The 18,179-nt window shown below is 52.4% G+C and overlaps 1 protein-coding gene across 4 annotated transcripts in view; it reads left to right on the forward strand.

The window, feature by feature from the left end:
• The window catches only part of SGSM1 (small G protein signaling modulator 1), a 96,300-nt gene that overhangs the window by 23,185 nt on the left and 54,936 nt on the right, over window positions 1-18,179 (forward strand). For 3 of the 4 annotated variants that reach the window (XM_089322913.1, XM_089322916.1, XM_089322915.1), the window contains 3 exons: window positions 9,356-9,431; window positions 11,994-12,156; window positions 14,978-15,130. In XM_089322913.1, coding sequence (XP_089179039.1) covers window positions 9,356-9,431; window positions 11,994-12,156; window positions 14,978-15,130 — 392 coding nt within the window. Of the gene's footprint in view, window positions 1-7,685; window positions 7,973-9,355; window positions 9,432-11,993; window positions 12,157-14,977; window positions 15,131-18,179 lie in introns of all 4 variants that reach the window. The other variant, XM_089322914.1, reaches the window with a different exon arrangement.

Genomic DNA, 18,179 nt, shown 5'->3' on the forward strand with positions numbered 1-18,179 from the left:
AAACAGCACAGGGTGACAACTGTTTACACAGCCCTGCTGGTGTCTCCACTGTTGGAAGTCACCAGTACAAAGGAGGATTCGCATAAGTTCTGTGTGAACACAACACCACATCGCACATAGGGCTTGAGTGTCCTGGGATTTTGGTATCCATGGAGCGTCCTGGAGCCAATGCCCATGGCTACTAAGGGGCACGTGTGTTGTTAGTATGCTCAGACACAGTCGGTGGTCAAAGCTTCTAGAGTAGGCATCAGGAGCTTGGGTTTAGATTCCTCACCTGCCACCGATTCACCCTGTGATCTTGGGCAGGTTTTTCCATCTCCTGTTCCTCAGCTCCATCATCTGAGAAGTAGGTATAACACGCAGCCTGTTCCTCACAGGGCCGAGCAGAGAGCAAGGAGTTAATGAAGCAGGGAAAACCTAGACTTTGTGCATTTAAGAGTGGCCCCTGAGCCGGGCTCATGGGAGGGCTGCAGGTGCTGAGGCTGATGGTGGCTCCATTGGTTCCCCAGGGGTGCTGGAACAAGGTGCCCCAGCCTGGGTGGCTTAACTGACACACATCGAGGTCTCACGGTTCAAGGTCAAGGTGTTGGTGCGGTTGGCTCCTTTTGAGGACTGAGAGGGAGGGGTCTGTTTCCGGCTCCCTCCTTGGCTGATGAGTGGTGTCTACCCTGTGTCTTCAGAAGGTCCTCCCTCCGTCTGCACCTGCATCCCAGCAGCTGTATCAGCCTCGGGCCCTACCTGGGATCCGCTGGACCTTGTTTCTGCTTAATCACCTCTGCCAAGGTCATCTCCAAGTGCAGCCACAGGCAGAGGGGCAGGGAGTAAAGATTCCAACCTGTGAATCTGGGGGTCAGGGAGAAGACAACTCAGCCTGTAATGGAGGGGAAGGGGGTGCTGCAGGACCTGCTTTCCAAGGTTGGGAGGGGGAAGACGAGGGAAAGCCGGCCAAGGAGGTGATGGCATCTTAGAAGCGGGGGTGGGGCAGGTCTTAGAGGTAAACTGAGCCCCGGAGGGCACCTGTTGGTTGCTGGTAGAGCTAGAGCTTCCCAAGCTGCCTTCCCTGCCCCCTCCCTGAGTTCTGAGAGAGAGAGAGAGAGAGAGAGCGAGCAAGCTCAGGATTTGCCACATGTCCGGAGGAAGCGCACGGCTTCCTTTTGGGGACATGGAGCAGATGGGGTGTGGCAGTGTCCGTGCTCACTGTGGGGAAGCAGGCAGGGGGCAGGGCCCCTGCGTCAGAGCTGCAGAGCTGCTGTAGAGGGCCACAGGCAGGTGGCCACCTCTGAAGAACCCCGGGACATTGGCAGGAGGGCCACAGCCTGTGTAAGACAGGCTGGCCCGGGAAGGGCTGGGTGCCTACCCGTGTGGGGATTTTCAGTCCTGTCAGCATTGGCCCAGCAGATGGGCCGGGCCATGGCTCAGAATGGAAGAACTGTTCCCGTTGGCTCGAGCTGCAAGCTTCTGCCGGCAGACCAAATCTGTCCCTCCACTTGTTTTTGTAAATAAAGTTTTATTGGGGACACAGCTATATCCATTCATTTACGTGTTGTCTGTGGCTGCTTTTGCCACAGAATGATTTGCTCTGGCTCTGCCAAGGCATCTGCCATCGGGATTCAAAATTCAATAACTCTCTAGCAGGTTGATTTTGACACTGACAATTTTGTGTGGCCCACAAATGATGTTATAAATACCCAAATGACCCATAGCAGAAAAAGTTGCTCCAGCCCTGCCTAGATCTTTACAGGAAAAAAAAAAAAAAACCTTACTGACCCTTCTTCCTGTGCTCTGGAATCTGGAGTCCCGTGGCAGGCCTGGCCCAGGAGTTTCCCGGCGTGCCCTCTGCCCTCAGCGGCTCGGTGTGCTCCTCCATCAGTGCGGAGAGGTTAACCTGAAGTTGCTGTGATTGCACAGTGAGATAGGGAAGGGGAGGGAGCCTTGCATTTGGTGCCCCCAGGCGATGGCTTCCGGGACTCCTGCACATACCAAAATCTACAGATGCCCAAGTCCTTCATATAAAATGGCATCACTTATGCATATACCCCACACACATCCTCACTGATACTCTACTTTTAAAATTTTTATTTATTTGAGAAGCAGACAGACAACTCCCATCTGCTAGTTCACTCCCCAAATGCCTAGGGCTGGGCCAGACCAAAGCCAGGAGCTGGGAACTCCGTCTGGGTGGCAGGGACCCAGGTACTTCAACCATTGCCTGCTGCCTCTGAGTCCACATTCGCAGCAAGGTGGAGTCAGGAGTGAGGCTGGGACTTGAACCCAGGCGTGGGATACGGGTGTCACAAGCAGTATCTGAACCGTTCCTGCCTCCTCCTAATACTTTGTCATCTCTAGGCGACTGATAGTACCTAATCCAGTGTAAACAGTTGTTACATTAGGGAAAAGTCTGCCTGTTCATTGCAGATGTGATTTTTTTTCAAACGTTGTCTGTCGAAGTTGCTTGAACCCAAGGGTGCAGGACCCCCGGGTACCGAGAGACAAATGTATTTGTTGTTGTCTGTATTCGATCTGTAACCCCTACCCTCTTCAGTTTCAAGGCTGCACCCTCCAGACTGCCCCTGTTTCCTCTCTAAGGCTACTTCGTTTGTTCTTCTCACCCTGACTTCACCTGCGTCCTGGTGCCTGACAAGCAGGCAAGTGGGCCGCCTGGACCAGGGGTGACTCGTTCCAGGGTGGCAGGGGTGTCCCTGGCGTTGTGTTAGTCCGATTCTCATCTCTAGGGTGAAATGCCTGAGGCAGGGGAGAGATGACCGAGATCAGAGTCTTGGAGGCTGAAAGTCCAAATGGCGTTGGTGCTGGCTCTGCTGAAGGTCCCTGCTGGGAGCATCACTTCCTGCAGGTGGCAGTGGTGGGAGGAGATCAGGTCAGCAAACAGGAAGCCAGAGAGGCTGGGTGGGGCCGGGCTCAGGTCTTTAAGAAGACCCTCTGGGTTCTAGAACTCCTTCCAAAGACACACCCCACTTAACCTAAGAACCCCCTCTTAAAGGTTCCACACCACCTCCCAGGCTCACCACCGCAGCCTCCAACACACATGCCTCTGGGGACACATTTACACTATATCTGAACTGTAGCATCATTGTCAGTATTAAAAGGCCCCGTTTATTGAGCACATATGACGTAGCAGGCACTATGCAAGTGCTTTACCCATGTTGCCTCATTCCAGCCTCAGCCTAGGAGGCACGCATTTGTGCAATATGTAGGAGGTGGGTGTCCACTCAGTTCATACTTATGGAGTGCCTGCTGTGCACTGTGCCCACTTGTAGGTATTGAGAATAGAATGCATGACATAGCTGTGAGTGACATGGAGTTCCTGGCCTCACAGCATGCAGGCTCACTAAATTAGAGAGCCAGGGAATAAAGCCAAGTAAACAAAACATGTAGTGTGGTGGAGGAAATAAAGAGGAAAAGGGGAGGTTGAGTGTTGGGCAAGGGATGCAATTTTTTAAAGACCAGACTGGCAGGAAGGAAGAGGGAGGGAGGGAGGGAGAGAGGGACGGACGGAAGAGGAGGAGGAGGAGGAGGATGGGAGAGAGAAAGATTGAGATTGAGCTTGATTGTCCCTCTGCTGGTTCATTCCCAAATGGTCACAATGGCCAGGACTGAGCCAGGCCAAAGCCAGGAGCCTGGAACTTCATCTAGGTCTCCCACATGGGTGCAGGGGCCCAGGCACCATTATCTGCTGCTTTCTGAGGCACGTTCGTAGGGAGCTAGATTGGAAACAGAGCAGCCAGGACTTGAACCAGTGCTCATACAAGATGCCAGCATCACAGACGGTGGCCTGACCCTCTGTTCCACCAGGCCAACCCCAGGGGATGCAGTTTTCAATAGGATGATCAGGGAAGGTGAGACCTGGGTGAAGAGTTGAGCCATGTGGATGTGAGGGAGCGAGCATTCCAGGTAAGGGCAGCAGTCTGTGTAAAGGACATGACGTGGGGCTGTGCCTGCTGAGTTGGGCAAGCAGCTGGAAGGCTGGTGTGTGTGCCCTGAGTGACAGGAGTGGTAGAGGAGGGGCTTAGGAGATCAGGGGAGCGTCCAAGTCAATCGGGGCCAGATGAGAAGCTTCTAAATAGAGGAGAGATCTTTTTTCCTTGCTGAAAAATATTTATTGGTATGAACACTAATGTGTGCACATTTTTAGTTGGAAAACAGAGAAATTCATAGGATATTTTTCCTGCTTAACCATTTTTAAATGTACAGTTCAGTAATGTCGACTACATTCACACTGTTAGCCAATGTCCAGAAATTTCTTTAGCTTGCAAAGTGGAACTTTATGCCCGTGGAGCAATAGCTGTCCATTTCTGTATCACTCTAACCCCTGACAAGCACCACTGTGTGTCCTGTGTCTGTGATGGTGGCTGCCCTGGTCGCCCGGTGTGAGTGTAGCCATACAGTCGTCTTCTGGGGGAATGGCTGATTTCACTTTGCATCATTCCTCAAGGTTCGTCCACGTGGTAGCAACTGCCAGAATTCCCTTCCTTGTTAAGGCTGCATCACATTCCATTGTGTGGATTGAGCACATTTTGCACATCTTTCCCTAGTGCACACCTGAGTTACCCCTATACTTTTGACCACTGTGATTAATGCTGTCATGAACATGAGAGCCCAGGTGTCATTTGGAGACCCTGCTTTTAATTCTTTTGGCTTTATACCCATAGATGGAGTTGCTGGGTCACACGCTAATCCTGTTTAATTTCTTGTTCACCATAGCAATTGTGCCATTTTAGATTCTCACCAGTGCTGTGCAAGACACCCAGCTTCTCCACATTCCTACCCACACCTGCTGTTTGCTACTTTTCAGCAGTAACCATCCTAATAGGTGTGAGGTGGTTTTGATTTGCACCATCCTCATGGTCATGTTGAGTGTCTTGTGTATTTGTTGGCCATTTGTATATTTCTTCAGACAAATGTCTATTCAAGTCCTTTGCTCATTTTGGAATCGGATTTTTGTTGTAGGGTAGGAGTTCTTCATCAATCCTGGACCCCTTGTTAGATGTATGACCTGCAAGTATCTTCTTCCGTTGCCTTTTTTTTTTTTTTTTTTTTTGACAGGCAGAGTGGACAGTGAGAGAGAGACAGAGAGAAAGGTCTTCCTTTTTTGGCCGGCGCCGCAGCTCACTAGGCTAATCCTCCACCTTGCGGCGCTGGCACACCGGGTTCTAGTCCCGGTCGGGGCGCCGGATTCTGTCCCGGTTGCCCCTCTTCCAGGCCAGCTCTCTGCTGTGGCCAGGGAGTGCAGTGGAGGATGGCCCAAGTGCTTGGGCCCTGCACCCCATGGGAGACCAGGAGAAGTACCTGGCTCCTGCCATCGGATCAGCGCGGTGCGCCGGCCATTGGAGGGTGAACCAACGGCAAAGGAAGACCTTTCTCTCTGTCTCTCTCTCTCACTGTCCACTCTGCCTGTCAAAAAAAAAAAAAAAAAAGAAAAGAAAAGAAAAGAAAGAAAAGAAAAGAAAGTTCTTCCTTTTTGCCATTGGTTCACCCTCCAATGGCCGCTGCGGCCGGCGCGCTACGGCCGGCACATCGCGCTGATCCAAAGACAGGAGCCAGGTGCTTCTCCTGGTCTCCCATGGGGTGCAGGGCCCAAGTACTTGGGCCATCCTCCACTGCACTTCCTGGCCACAGCAGAGAGCTGGCCTGGAAGAGGGGCAACCGGGATAGAATCCAGCACCCCAACCGGGACTAGAACCCGGTGTGCTGGCGCTGCAAGGTGGAGGATTAGCCTAGTGAGCCACGGCACCAGCCCGTTGCCTTTTTCATTCTGTGTCTTGTTCCACTTAATGCATAATTTAAAACAATTTTTTATGTCATCCAACTTCCCTATGTTATCTTTGTTGCCTCTATTTTTGGTGTCATGTCCAAGAGATCATTTTTTTAAAAAGATTCATTTATTTATTTGAAAGAGTTACACAGAGAGAGAAGGAGAGGCAGAAAGGGGGGGTGTCTTCCATCCTCTGGTTCACTCCCCAATTGGCTGCAATGGCTGGAGCTGTGCCAGTCCGAAGCCAGGAGCCTCTTCTGGGTCTCCCATGTGGGTGCAGGGGTCCAAGGACATGGCCATCTTCTTCTGTTTTCCCAGGCCATAGCAGAGAGCGGGATCAAAAGTGGAGCAGCTGAGACTTGAACCGTCACCCATATGGGATGCCAGCACAGCAGGCGGAGGCTTTACCTCTATGCCACAGTGCTGGCCCCAAGGTCATTATTAAATCTAAGGTCATGAAGCTTCCCCCATATATTTTCTGCTAGGGTTTTGATGGTTGGCGCGCACATGGTGAGGCCTTTGATCCATTTTGAGTTGATTTTCAAATCCGGTGGGATCCAGTTTCCCCAACACTGCTGAAAAACTTGTCTTTTCTTCCAGGAATGGTCTTGGCACCCTTCTTGGAAATCACTTTATCATACATGTGAGGTGTGTGTGTGTGTGTGTGTGTGTGTGTGTGTGTGTCTGTCTGTCTATATCTCAGAACTGCCCTGTTTTGATTACTGTTTACTATAGTTTTAAAATCAGGAAGCGTGCATTCTCCAACTTTGTTCTTTATCAATATTGTCTTGGTCATTCAGGGTTCCTTGAGATTCTGTATGAATTTTAGGATAGATTTCAATGGATTTCATTGAATCTGTAAATTGCTTTGATGCTATTAATATTGTGACAATATTGAGTCTTCGAGTTCATGAACATGGGGATGCCTATCCAATTATTTGTATCTCATACAGTGTTTTGGAGTTTATAGTCTCTGGCTTCCTTGGCTATGTTTACTCCTAGATTTTCTTTAACATTCTATTTTATTTATTTGAAAAGGAAAGAGAGAGATCATCCATCCACTGGTTTATTCCCCTGATGATTGCAAGGGCTGGGGCTGAGCCAGGCCAAAGCCAGGAGCTTCATTCTTGTCTCCCACTGGGTACAGGCACCCAAGCAGTTGGGCCATCATCCACTGCTTTCCCAGGTACATTAGCAGTGAGCTGGATCAGAAGTAGAGCAGCTGGGACTCAAATTGGTGCCCATATTGGATGCCAGCATTGCAGGCAGCAGCTTAACCAGCTATGTCACAGTGCTAGCCCAGATGTTTTAAAGATTTATTATTATTATTATTTTTAATTTGAGAGGAAGTGGGGAGGACGTAGATAGAGACAGTTATGCAGAGACAGACAACTCCTGTCTGCTGCTTTACTCCTCAAGTGCCCCAGCCAGGGTTAGGGAACTCCATCCAGGTCTCTCACAAAGGTGGTAGGAACCCAAGTATTTGGGCAATAATCTGTCACCTCCCAGGCACATTCGCAGGGAGTCAGATCAGAAGTGGAGGTGGGATTCAACCCCAGGAACTGCCATAAGGAATGTGGACATCCCGAGTGGCATAAAAAACCTGCCCTAGGCAGGAGAATGTAATGCCCTGAACAGATGCTGTTCCAGCCAGGGCCGGAGATCGGTGGTAAGAGGAGGCAGATGTGGATCCAGGCACGTGGCTGGTATTTATCACAGCTACAAGGTGCGCCAGGCTCTGTGCTCAGCACATGTTCAGTCCAGTCCTTTAACCAATGAGAAAGCTTAAGGTTCCAAGAGGTGATGTAATCTGCCTGAGGCAGCACAGCCAGTAGCTACAGGGCCAGGATAGGGCAGCCAGAGCCACAGTGAGAACAGTGCTTGCAGTTTGACTTCCAGCTCTGTTTCTTTCCAGCTGAGTGACCCGGGATGGACCACTTTTGAACCTCAGTTTCCACATCTGTAAAATTGGACCAATTGCCTGAGCCTCCCTGTAGCGCTAGAGAGGCTGCCAGCCAAGCCCAGCTTGGAGCTCGCCAAGCCCGGAGGTTGGGAGCTGTTCACAGCGATGGTGCTGACTTAGCTGTGTGTGGTGAGGGCAGTGTGCCAGCTCTGCCATGTGCTTTTCCCGAGAATGTGGCCAGGGCTGCTCTGAGTCCTGTCTTCAGGAGGAAGGGAGAGACTGGGCCCACTTGCAGACAGGTGCGTTCATTTGCTGTGGAGGTGCCTGGGGTGGGAGCGGCTCAGGGCTTTGCTCCCTCACCCCCATGTTGGAGCCCTGGGGCTGGAGGCTGGGATCCTGGGACAGGCTTGAGGATCAGCTCTTTCCACTTGCTCAGTGTCACTGTAGGAGAACTGAGGTCAGAGAGGAAAAGCGCTTTGCCCAAATCTCAGGACGACTGTGGGTCATTAGGAGCCGAGATCCAGCAAGGCAGGAGGGTGTTCAGGCTGCCCCAATGTCCACTGCACAAGCAAGGGCATGGCTGCCCAGTGTGCTCTGTCCCCCATGCCTTGCATGTTGGAAGCCCTCAGGAAGTATTGGTTGAGCGAATGAGTCTGGTGAGAGAGTGCACACAGTCCACGGGGGTCCAGCCCCAGCTGGAATTCTGCCTGTGCTCCTGGCCGACTCCCTGGGCGAGTCACTTGCCCCTGCTTCCCTAAATATAATCACAAACCCACTTGGTGGGTGCCCAGGCAGGGGTCTGAACCAGGTCTACTGCATTTCAGGGCTGATTTTTTTTTAAAGATTTATTTGAAAGGCAGAGCTATAGAGCGGCAGAGGCAGAGAGAGAGAGAGAGAAAGAGAGAGAGCAGTCTTCCATCCACTGGTTCACTCCCCAGGTTGCCACAACAGCCAGTGCTGCGCCGATCTAAAGCCAGGAGCCAGGAGCTTCTTCCAGGTCTCCCACGTGGATGCAGGGGTCCAAGGACTTGGGCCATCTTCTGCTGCTTTCACAGGTCATAGCAGAGAGCTGGATCAGAAGCGGAGCAGCTGGCACTCAAACAGGCGCCCATATGGGATGCCAGCACTGCAGGCGGCGGCTTTACCCACTGCACCACAGCTCCGGCCCCAGGGCTGATTTTTAGCATGACACTCCCGGGATTCCCTTATCTACCTGCTTCATTCATTCATCCGCTCATTGGGAAGAGTTTCTTGAGCACCTGCTGTGTGGCAGGCGCTGTTTCTGGCTCTGTGTGGTCCAGCCATGAACAAGGCAGATGAAGTTTCGGCCCTGGTGGAACTTCTAGAACGGAGAGGCAGACAGTAAACCGGTCACAGGACAAGGGGGTGGTGGGTGCTCTGAGGAGCTGAATGGGGAGATGGGGAGGTGGGGAGGGCAGGGCTGCCTCCGGGAATGCGGTCGGGGAAGGAGACAATGTTCTGTGTGGCATCTGAAGAAAGCATCATTCCGCGGTGCAGAAAGCCTTGAACGGATAACGAGTGGGAGCCCAAGACCTGTCGTGGAGGGGCGAGGACAGTGGGGAGGGAAGCGATTAGCAGATTGTCCCAGGCCACCAGAAGAGGCTCATAGGGAGGGCACAGCCCCCCGGGCCCTTCCCCCTCCGGCTGCCTCTGCCTTCCAGGTGAAGCAGATCATGGAGGAGGCCGTCACGCGCAAGTTTGTGCACGAGGACAGCAGCCACATCGTCTCCTTCTGCGGTGAGTCCGCGGCCAGAGCCCTCGCGGATGGGGCGTCTTTGAATCAGGGCTCTCACATCAGCCTGGTTGGCTTTGCTGCTCCAAAGCCATTTTCTGATGGCATAGGGACTCTGGGCAGGCAGGGGAGGGGAGCTTTGGAACCAGGGAGGAGCGGGGAGGAGCGGTGAGCGGGGCTGCAGAGATCACAGCGGTGGGGATGGCTGTCCCCTCCCCGGGGGCTCTGTTTACACCCGAAGCCAGGAGTAGCCTCACCTCTTGGGAATGGGATCTGTGTCCCTTCCTGGCCCTGCCCGCAGCTATTGCTAAGTAAAGAGCGAGTGAGCATGTAGATGGAGACTTTTAAAAACAGAAAAGGGAATTAAGAGACACTGACCTTCCGTGGGATCACGTGTGGCTGGCTCAGCAAAGGAGCAGGCCTGGGGCTCAGGATGTGGGGTCCCATCGGGCCGGGACCCAGACATCTCTTCTTGACCCCTCTCTGCTCTGAAGGTTCCAGCAGTAACCGTGCTGCCAGCTCCTTTCTGTGCTGTGACAGTGGCTATACACACATGTGCTGTGTGCCTGCAGTTAGGACCCAGCCGAGAGCCCATGAGTGTGCAGAAGTGGGCCATTCGTTCCATTCTCCCTGCAGCATGCTTGTATCCTAACTGTCCGTGCACAGGAGGGGCAGGCCCAAATTCCCCACCGTGATCTTGGCCTTGAAGGAAAGGCCTGAGCCAGGAGATCTGGCCAGCCCTGTCGGCTCCCATGCGGATGGCTGGATGCCACCCCACCAGGACCCACAATGTGCTGAGCTCACTCTGTGACCTGGGGTGGGGGAGGCTGACCTGCCAAGCAGACCTGGGTTCAAATCCCACCTCTGCCACATCCTTGTGGGATTTTTCAAAAGTGAGATGTGTTTATTTAAACCTTTAAAAAGTTCTTGGGGAATGGACTTAAAAAATAAGTTATTTGTGGTGCAAGAAACACTGAGATCCATGCAAAGGAGGGGTCTTCAAAAAGTAGATGAAAAGTATGTCCTGTGAAAAAACTGCATGGATTTCAGCATTTCTTAAATCCAAAATAAACTTGTCTTTTAATTCCATTTTTCCACGAAGTTGTTCCAAGTGTTTTATATATAATATATGCATATACCAATGTGTATGTGCATACACACACATGGATGTTTAGGTATGACATATGTACGTGGAATTACATGTTTCCAACATTTAAATGTTTTTCTAGACATTTCTATTTGCAAATAAAATAATACGTATGTCCATGTCAGGACTTGCTAGCATACCTGCCCCTTGAAGTCTGAGGCGAATAGACAGTGATAAGAGGTGATAGTAATTGTGTCACTCTGGTGATGGCTTTGGGCTGGGAGAAATCTGACCACAGTGAATGAAGCCTGGAGAATTGCCTGCAGCTCTCTCTTATCTGTTGCTCCTTGCGAGCCATTGATGAAAAGCATTGAACGGCGTCCACAAACCTGAAGAACAGAGTCACTCATTTCCATATAAACAAATGAGAAGCACTGGGTATTAAATGTAAGAGAGCCCCACCCAGAATATTGTAAACCCACGGGCAGATCTGGCAATATCTAGACATCGGCTCAAAACCAAACTGTTGCTAACTCAGAGAAGACAAGCAGTTGACTCCAGACTTTTCAGTCTTCCTCCCCACCTGAGGCATGACCTTGGCCTAGCCCTTGGCCCCAGGAGCTCGCTGTTCTGTGAAGGGCCACTGACTGAGAGCCAGATCTCTCACTCTCTGGCTTTTGTCAGGGGGCATTAGACCAGGCAGATGGTAGCAGTTACGTGACACCAGCAGGTGCCCAAGACAGAGTAGCTCTTGTTAAACGCTCACTTTTCCTGAAGCATTGATTCTGCGCACAGCTGTATGAATGTGAGCTCCGGGTCTGCTGCGTACGACCACAACCAAGAAGAGACAGGGCTGTTGAAAGTGCCGGAAGTAAGAAATGGTTCCCTCGGGGCCAGACATCTCAGGAGAGCGCGCTGGCGCCCAGCGAGGGAAACTCATTGGTGACTTAGGGAGAGAGTCCACGTCTCTCTCTGAAAAGCGCTGGGCAAAACCTCCAGAGGGAGACCAGGAATGGGAAAATTAGGACAAAGTGTTCCCTTTAAAAGTCCTTTTTAGGAGCACGGACGTTGTGGCACGATGTGGGCTCAGAACTGAGTTTGAGTCCTGGCTCCATCACTCATTGGTTGGGTGGCCCTGGGAAACGCAGTTTTGCTTGCTGAGCCTCAGTCTTCACGTCTGATAGACGGGGATAACGTTCCTTTGTTCCCTGCCAGGGCAGAGAGTGAGTGGGATCCCTAAGTGTCAGCCCGCCCCATAAGGAGCAGCTTTAGTGATGATGTGATGAAGCCCAGCCGTCACGCGGCCCTGTCTCCCCTCGCTCTCCGACAGAAATGACAGCCACCGTCCGTGCTTTTCCCTACCGTGCTGTCCTGTGACTCTAGGGGTCCCCACTCTCCAGGGTGCTTCCTGTCTGACACGGTGCAGGGGCTCCTGGGGGTGGGGCGGAGCCCCTGACCGCCGGGTCCCTCATCCCCGCAGCGGCCGTGGAGGCCTGTGTGCTGCACGGGCTGCGGCGGCGGGCGGCCGGCTTCCTGCGCAGCAACAAGATCGCGGCGCTGTTCATGAAGGTGGGCAGGAGCTTCCCGCCGGCCGAGGAGCTGAGCCGCAAGGTGCAGGACCTGGAGCAGCTGATTGAGAATGCGTGAGTGTGGCGTGGGGGGTGCAGGCTGGGGCGGTCCCCCCGGCGACAGTGCACTTCCCTCTCCGGGCTCGGCAAGAGCTTGAGCCTCCTGGCACTCTCCTTTCTGCTCCTGAAACCCAGCAGACTCTCTCCCGCCTCAGGGCCTTTGCACATGCTGTGGCCACCTCCAGGCCGTCCTGGTCACCGATTCCTGGTTCCTCGTCACCATTCAGACCTCCCATGGCCAGAGAATTCCAACCCTTACTCCAACTTCTCTCCTTCTTTTTAAAAAAGATTTAATTTTTTTTAAAATAGAGTGACAGAAGGAGATATACACACATACAAACTCTCTCTCTCTCTCTCTCTAACACACACACACACACACACACACACACATCTTACATCCACCTGTCAAAATCATGAGCCAAGAACTCCATCCTGGTCTCCCATGTAGGTAGCAGTGGCCCAAGTGCTTGAGCCATCACCTGCTGCACCCTGGGGACACTGGCAGAAAGCTGGGTCAGAAGTGGAATAGTGGGACCACCATCATGGTTAAGCTGCCACCAGTGACACTGGCATCCCATATGGGCACTGGTTTGTGTCTCGGCTGCTCCACTTCCGATCCAGCTCCCTGCTAATGCACCTGGGAAAGCAGTGGAGGATGGCTCAAGTGTTTGGGCTCCTGCACTCACATGGGAGACCCAGATGAAACTCCTGGCTCCTGGCTTTGGCCTGGTACACCTCCAGCACCAGCCATCGCAGCTATTTGGGGAGTGAACCATTGGATGGAAGACCTCTCTCTCTCTCTTCCTCTCTGTCTAACGCTTTCAAATAAATAAATCATTAAAATAGAAGCAGAACATCCAGGACTGTAAGTGGCACTTAAGTGTGAGATGCAGTGTTGCACATGGTAGCTTCACCAGCTGTGCCCCACACCTGCCCCATCTCCCCTGGGGTGCCACACTGTTTGTTTTCCTCCAGGGACCGTCACCGTCTGTAATCAGCCACTCACTTCATTGTTTACTTGGCCGAGGCCCCACTGCCCCCTTGGCCATGAACTCCACGTGAGCTGGCAGCCACATTGCGGTATTCCCCCATTAGGTGCCCAGCACCTGGACAGCATTGGGCACCTGGTAGAGGCCCAAGAAGTAGTGACCACGGCCTGTGGTAAATGCAAGATGGTCTCTTCTGCATGGACCAGAAGCTGGGGCCTCTGGCTCAGTCTCACTCTGGGGCGCCCACTGAGGGGCAGGGGTGATTCCGCTTGCTCGCCTTGGCGGCTGGTTGGGGAGGCTCATGGACTGAGTCGACGAGCAGGCGTCTACAGCCAGAGCCAGCCCCAGGGTCCCGACTGGACAGCCAAACCCCCAACCCGGGGCCAGGGTGGGGATGGCAGGTTGCTTTCCACTTCAGCTGGTGCGAGAGGCTGCCCAGAGACTGTGCCTGTGCATCCTGAGGAACCTCGTGGATTGATTGGTCATGTCTGTCATGGGCAGGGGAAGGAAAGAGACAGGCGAGCCCTGTGTTTGCCGTCTCTGCAATGGGTGATGTTCCTACTTCGCTGTGTGAGAAACAGCCCTTTCCCTGCCCGCAGGACCTGCCTGCCCCAGGGCTGCTGGCCAGAACTGTAGAGCTTGGGATTTGGCTCTGCCAGCTCCCGTGGGGAACAACCTCTCAGCCGCCTGGTCTTCAGATGTCTTCCAGTGCATTGGCTAAATTCCCAAGGATTTGCAGGTGTCTTTTTAAAAAAAAAGATTTTATTTATTTATTTGAGAAATAGAGTTACAGACAGTGAGAGGGAGAGACAGACAGAGAGAAAGGTCTTCTCTCCACTGGTTCACTCCGCAAATGACTGCCATGGCTCGAGCTGTGCCAATCCGAAGCCAGGAGCCAGGAGCTTCCTCTGGGTCTCCCACGCGGTGCAGGGGCCCAAGCACTTGGGCCGTCTTCCACTGCTTTCCCAGGCCATAGCAGAGAGCTGGATTGGAAGAGGAGCAGCCAGGACTATAACCAGGCCCCATATGGGATGCTGGTGCCACAGGCAGAGGATTAACCCACTGCGCCACAGCGCCGGCCCCTGCAGGTGTCTTCTTAAAGCATGGACTTCCATAATACAGGGGAGAGTCTTCCTGATGGAGGAATTAGAGCTGCTTGTGCCAGGTGGTGAGGGAGAACCACTCACACACTTGCCCCAGCACTTGTTCATGAACATACACACTGAGCCTTGTCCGTACGGCAGGCCCTGTGCAGGCCCTGGAGACGCAGACAGGAGGAGGGTCCATGCTCGCCACCTGGTAGACACTCAGCAGGAGTTTCACTTGGTCTCCACAGGTGGAGGGAGCAGGAATCAGCTTTGGCTGGCCTGGGAGGGCTGTCCACAGGGCTGGGCCACCCACGCTGAGCAAGGGGTCAGCCCAGGGATGGGGTGGGAAAGGAGGAAGAAACACCAGCCGTGGGAAGGCTGCAGGTGAGAGCCTCAGGGCTCCGCAGACGTCTCTGGGCAGGTCATGGGGTACGTGGGGCTAGGGGTCAGGAAATGCTGGGGAGGTGAGTGGAGCATGGTCATGGAGCCACTGGAGGAGCTCCAGCTGGGGAGGGTATGGAGCTATGGGGGAAGGCGAGGGGGAGATATTAGTGTGCCAGTCTGGCTGGGCCACCCACAGTATCTGAGTGTCTGTTTAACCACGTCTTCACACCCACGTAACCCATTTGCTAGCAGCAGTGTGGGCCCCTGTTTACGTTGCCAGTCCTTCGCTTCCCGAGAGACTGGACGTGTCCCATCTGCACGCTGACCCTGTGGGCTGTTTTTGTGAGTGTCTCTTCTCCTTTGTTGATCTTGAAGACGAAACCAGATCCAGGGCCTCCAGGAGAACGTGCGGAAGCTGCCGAAGCTGCCCAACTTGTCCCCGCTGGCCATCAAGCACCTGTGGATCCGCACGGCCTTGTTTGAGAAGGTCCTGGACAAAATTGTGCATTACCTGGTGGAAAACAGCAGGTGAGAAGGGCAGGCCAGACCTGGGGGGGTGCTCTGCTGCCACCTGCTGGCCTCCTGGGAATTGCACCTTCCTGCACAAAGTTGCCTGTTCTTTTTCTCCTTGACGCACACTTAAGTTAGACCATTTTTTAAAAAAAGATATATTTATTTATTTGAAAGTCAGAGTTACACACAGAGAAAAGGAGAGGCAGAGAGAGAGAGAGGTCTTCCATCTGCTGGTTCACTCCCCAGTTGGCTGCAACGGCTGAAGCTATGCCGATCTGAAGCCAGGAGCCTGGAGTTTCTTCCAGGTCTCCCACACGGGGGACCCAAGGGGGGCCCAAGGACTTGGACCATCTTCTACTGCTTTCCCAGGCCATAGCAGAGAGCTGGATCAGAAGTGGAGCAGCCAGGACTCGAACCAACGCCCATATGGGATGCTGGCGCTGCAGGTGGAGGCTCAGCCCTCTATGCCACAACACCGGCCCCTGACCATGATTTTTAAAATGCCTCCTGGATGTTTGACCCCAAGCCAGTCTTCTGTAGAAGTTTGGGCAGATGCAGGTGTTTCATAGCAGTGTAAGGTCTTCATTCTTAGGAAGGGATATACATATATTGAATTTCTTCCTCCCCCCCATGGATTAAACTACGCAATAATTCTGTGGTCCTTGGAAAATCACTAAGTCTGTATCTCTTTTGGCAAATGAGACAGGAATCAATGCCATTCCAGAGGAGAAATGAGAAGGGAATTTTGTGAGAATGCAGCAAGTTAAAGCGCAGAGAAGTTTTTTCCTTTTGCTCAGCTTAATCTGATGTGAGGGTTTAAGAGTTTGAATCTTCTCGGCTAAGCATCTGTTCCTGCATTCACCCATCCAAAAAATACTTCATGACAACCTGCTGTGTTCCCTACCTCACCTGGGTGTTGAGGATACAGTGGTGATGGCTGTCACACTAAGGAGCTGCAGCAGTGTTACCATGAGAGCAGTGGGGAGCCACAGAAGAATCTGTGATCTGAGACGCCTCTAGCCCGAGAGAAGCAGAGACAGAAAGAACTACCTGAGAATCCCCCCATCTTTCAGTATAAAAAGTGCTTGTTTATCTTCGCACACACGTGGAAGAATTATTTAACATATTGCCCTGTGGTTGGCAAATATGTATGAAGGCACAAAGTCCCTCTCCCACCAAGCTCATGTTCCAGCAAGAAAACTGTCAAATACCGATTGTGATAATGGGTGTTGTATGTAATGGGTGTCGCAAGGGCCATGTGGTAGTGTCTGGACTCCTCCAGGTGGCCAGGGGGAGTACCTGGAAGGTGTCACTTTGAAGGGCATGAGGGATCAGGCAGGTGAACAAGATGGGGACAGGAGAGTTCCCAGTGGAGGGGACAGCAAGTGCAAAGTCTTGGAGGTAGAAGAAAAAAGAAAAGAAATCCAAGTTTTGTTAACTAGCTCTCCAGTGAGCCTTGTCCCTTCTAGTACATTGTGTATTGGTAGCTTATTTGTTACTACAGTGAGATGCCTGAGGCTACTAACTTTATAAAGAGAAAAAGTTTATTTAGCTCAAAGTTTTGGAGGGTCAAGTCCAAGGTCAGCCAACCCCATTGGTTAGGTATCTGGTGGGGAAGGTGGATAGTGATGGCAGAGTGTATGCTGAGGAAGGACCAGGTGGTGAGCCAGGAAGGAGAGAGAGGCTGGACCCAAAGCCAGGCTTTTCCAGTAACCCCCTGTAAGCACACACCCACCAAGGAACTAAGGGGCTCCTCCCACTAAGCCCACCTCCTGAACACCATAACTGAGTTAAGTTTCCACCTCTTAGTGACATTAGCTTATGGCTCTGGGGTTTAAGGTCCTGCGTAAGGTCAGGGGGCCAAATTCAAGCGGTAAGAAATTATTGTGGCCTCTGCCTCCTGCCCTGTGCATGGGCCTGCGCCTTTGGTTTTCCCTTTGATGTGTGGCTTTAGTTGCCTGCTGAATAACGCGGTGGGAAGGAATTAGTGATTTACTTGAGCAGCAATGTCAGCCTGCTCTTTTTCTCATCACACTTTTAATTTTGAATTTTAGTTTTGCTAAAATTGAAGCTGCCAAATTAGTACAGAGTGTGAGTCACCTACGTTGCGTAGTCTCAGTGCAGTGATCAAAACCAGGAAGCTGGTATTAGTAAAGCTTCCAGTAGTCAACCGCTAACTGAACTACACACTGTATTTGGAGTTCAGCACTTTTTTTTTTCTTTTTGACAGGCAGAGTGGACAGTGAGAGAGAGAGACAGAGAGAAAGGTCTTCCTTTACCATTGGTTCACCCCTCAATGGCCGCCGCGGCCGGCGCACTGCGCTGATCTGATGGCAGGAGCCAGGTGCTTCTCCTGGTCTCCCATGGGGTGCAGGGCCCAAGCATCTGGGCCATCCTCCACTGCACTCCCTGGCCACAGCAGAGAGCTGGCCTGGAAGAGGGGCAACCGGGACAGAATCCGGCGCCCCGACCGGGACTAGAACCTGGTGTGCCGGCACCGCAAGGCGGAGGATTAGCCTAGTGAGCCGCAGCGCCGGTCGTTCAGCACTTCTTACATGCACCCATTTTCCACTTGGGATTTGGCTGTGTAATATTTAATATAAATCCTTTCTTGTGGCCAGCACCACAATTAGAATACAGAATGGTTCGTTTCCAAGACACTTTCTTGAGCTCCCTTTTAGAGTCACATCTTGTCCCCAGCCCTGCCTGCTATTTTTTGAAAAGTTTTATTTATTTGAGAGGCAGAGAGACAGAGACAGGCAGGCACGGGGCTCCCATGTGCTTGTTGGCTCCCCAAATGCTTGCAATAAACAAGTCAAAGCTTGGTGTCAGGAACTCAATCCAGGCCTCCCACGTGGGAGGCAGGGACCCAACTGCTTGAGCCATCACCACTGCCTCCTAGGATGTCCAGAAGCTGGAGCTGGGTCTTGAACCCAGGACACAGCTATCTTAATGAGCATCTCCACCACTAGGCTAAATGCCCATCCCCTGGCTGTCTTTGAAGGTAACATCCCTAAGGCTAACGCTGGCATAACTGTGTTGAGTGTTGGCATAGAAACTGGGT

Source organism: Oryctolagus cuniculus, chromosome 21 (genome assembly GCF_051225735.1).
Source record: "Oryctolagus cuniculus isolate XC-2025 breed Fujian yellow rabbit chromosome 21, ASM5122573v1, whole genome shotgun sequence".
Classification (NCBI taxonomy): domain Eukaryota; kingdom Metazoa; phylum Chordata; class Mammalia; order Lagomorpha; family Leporidae; genus Oryctolagus; species Oryctolagus cuniculus.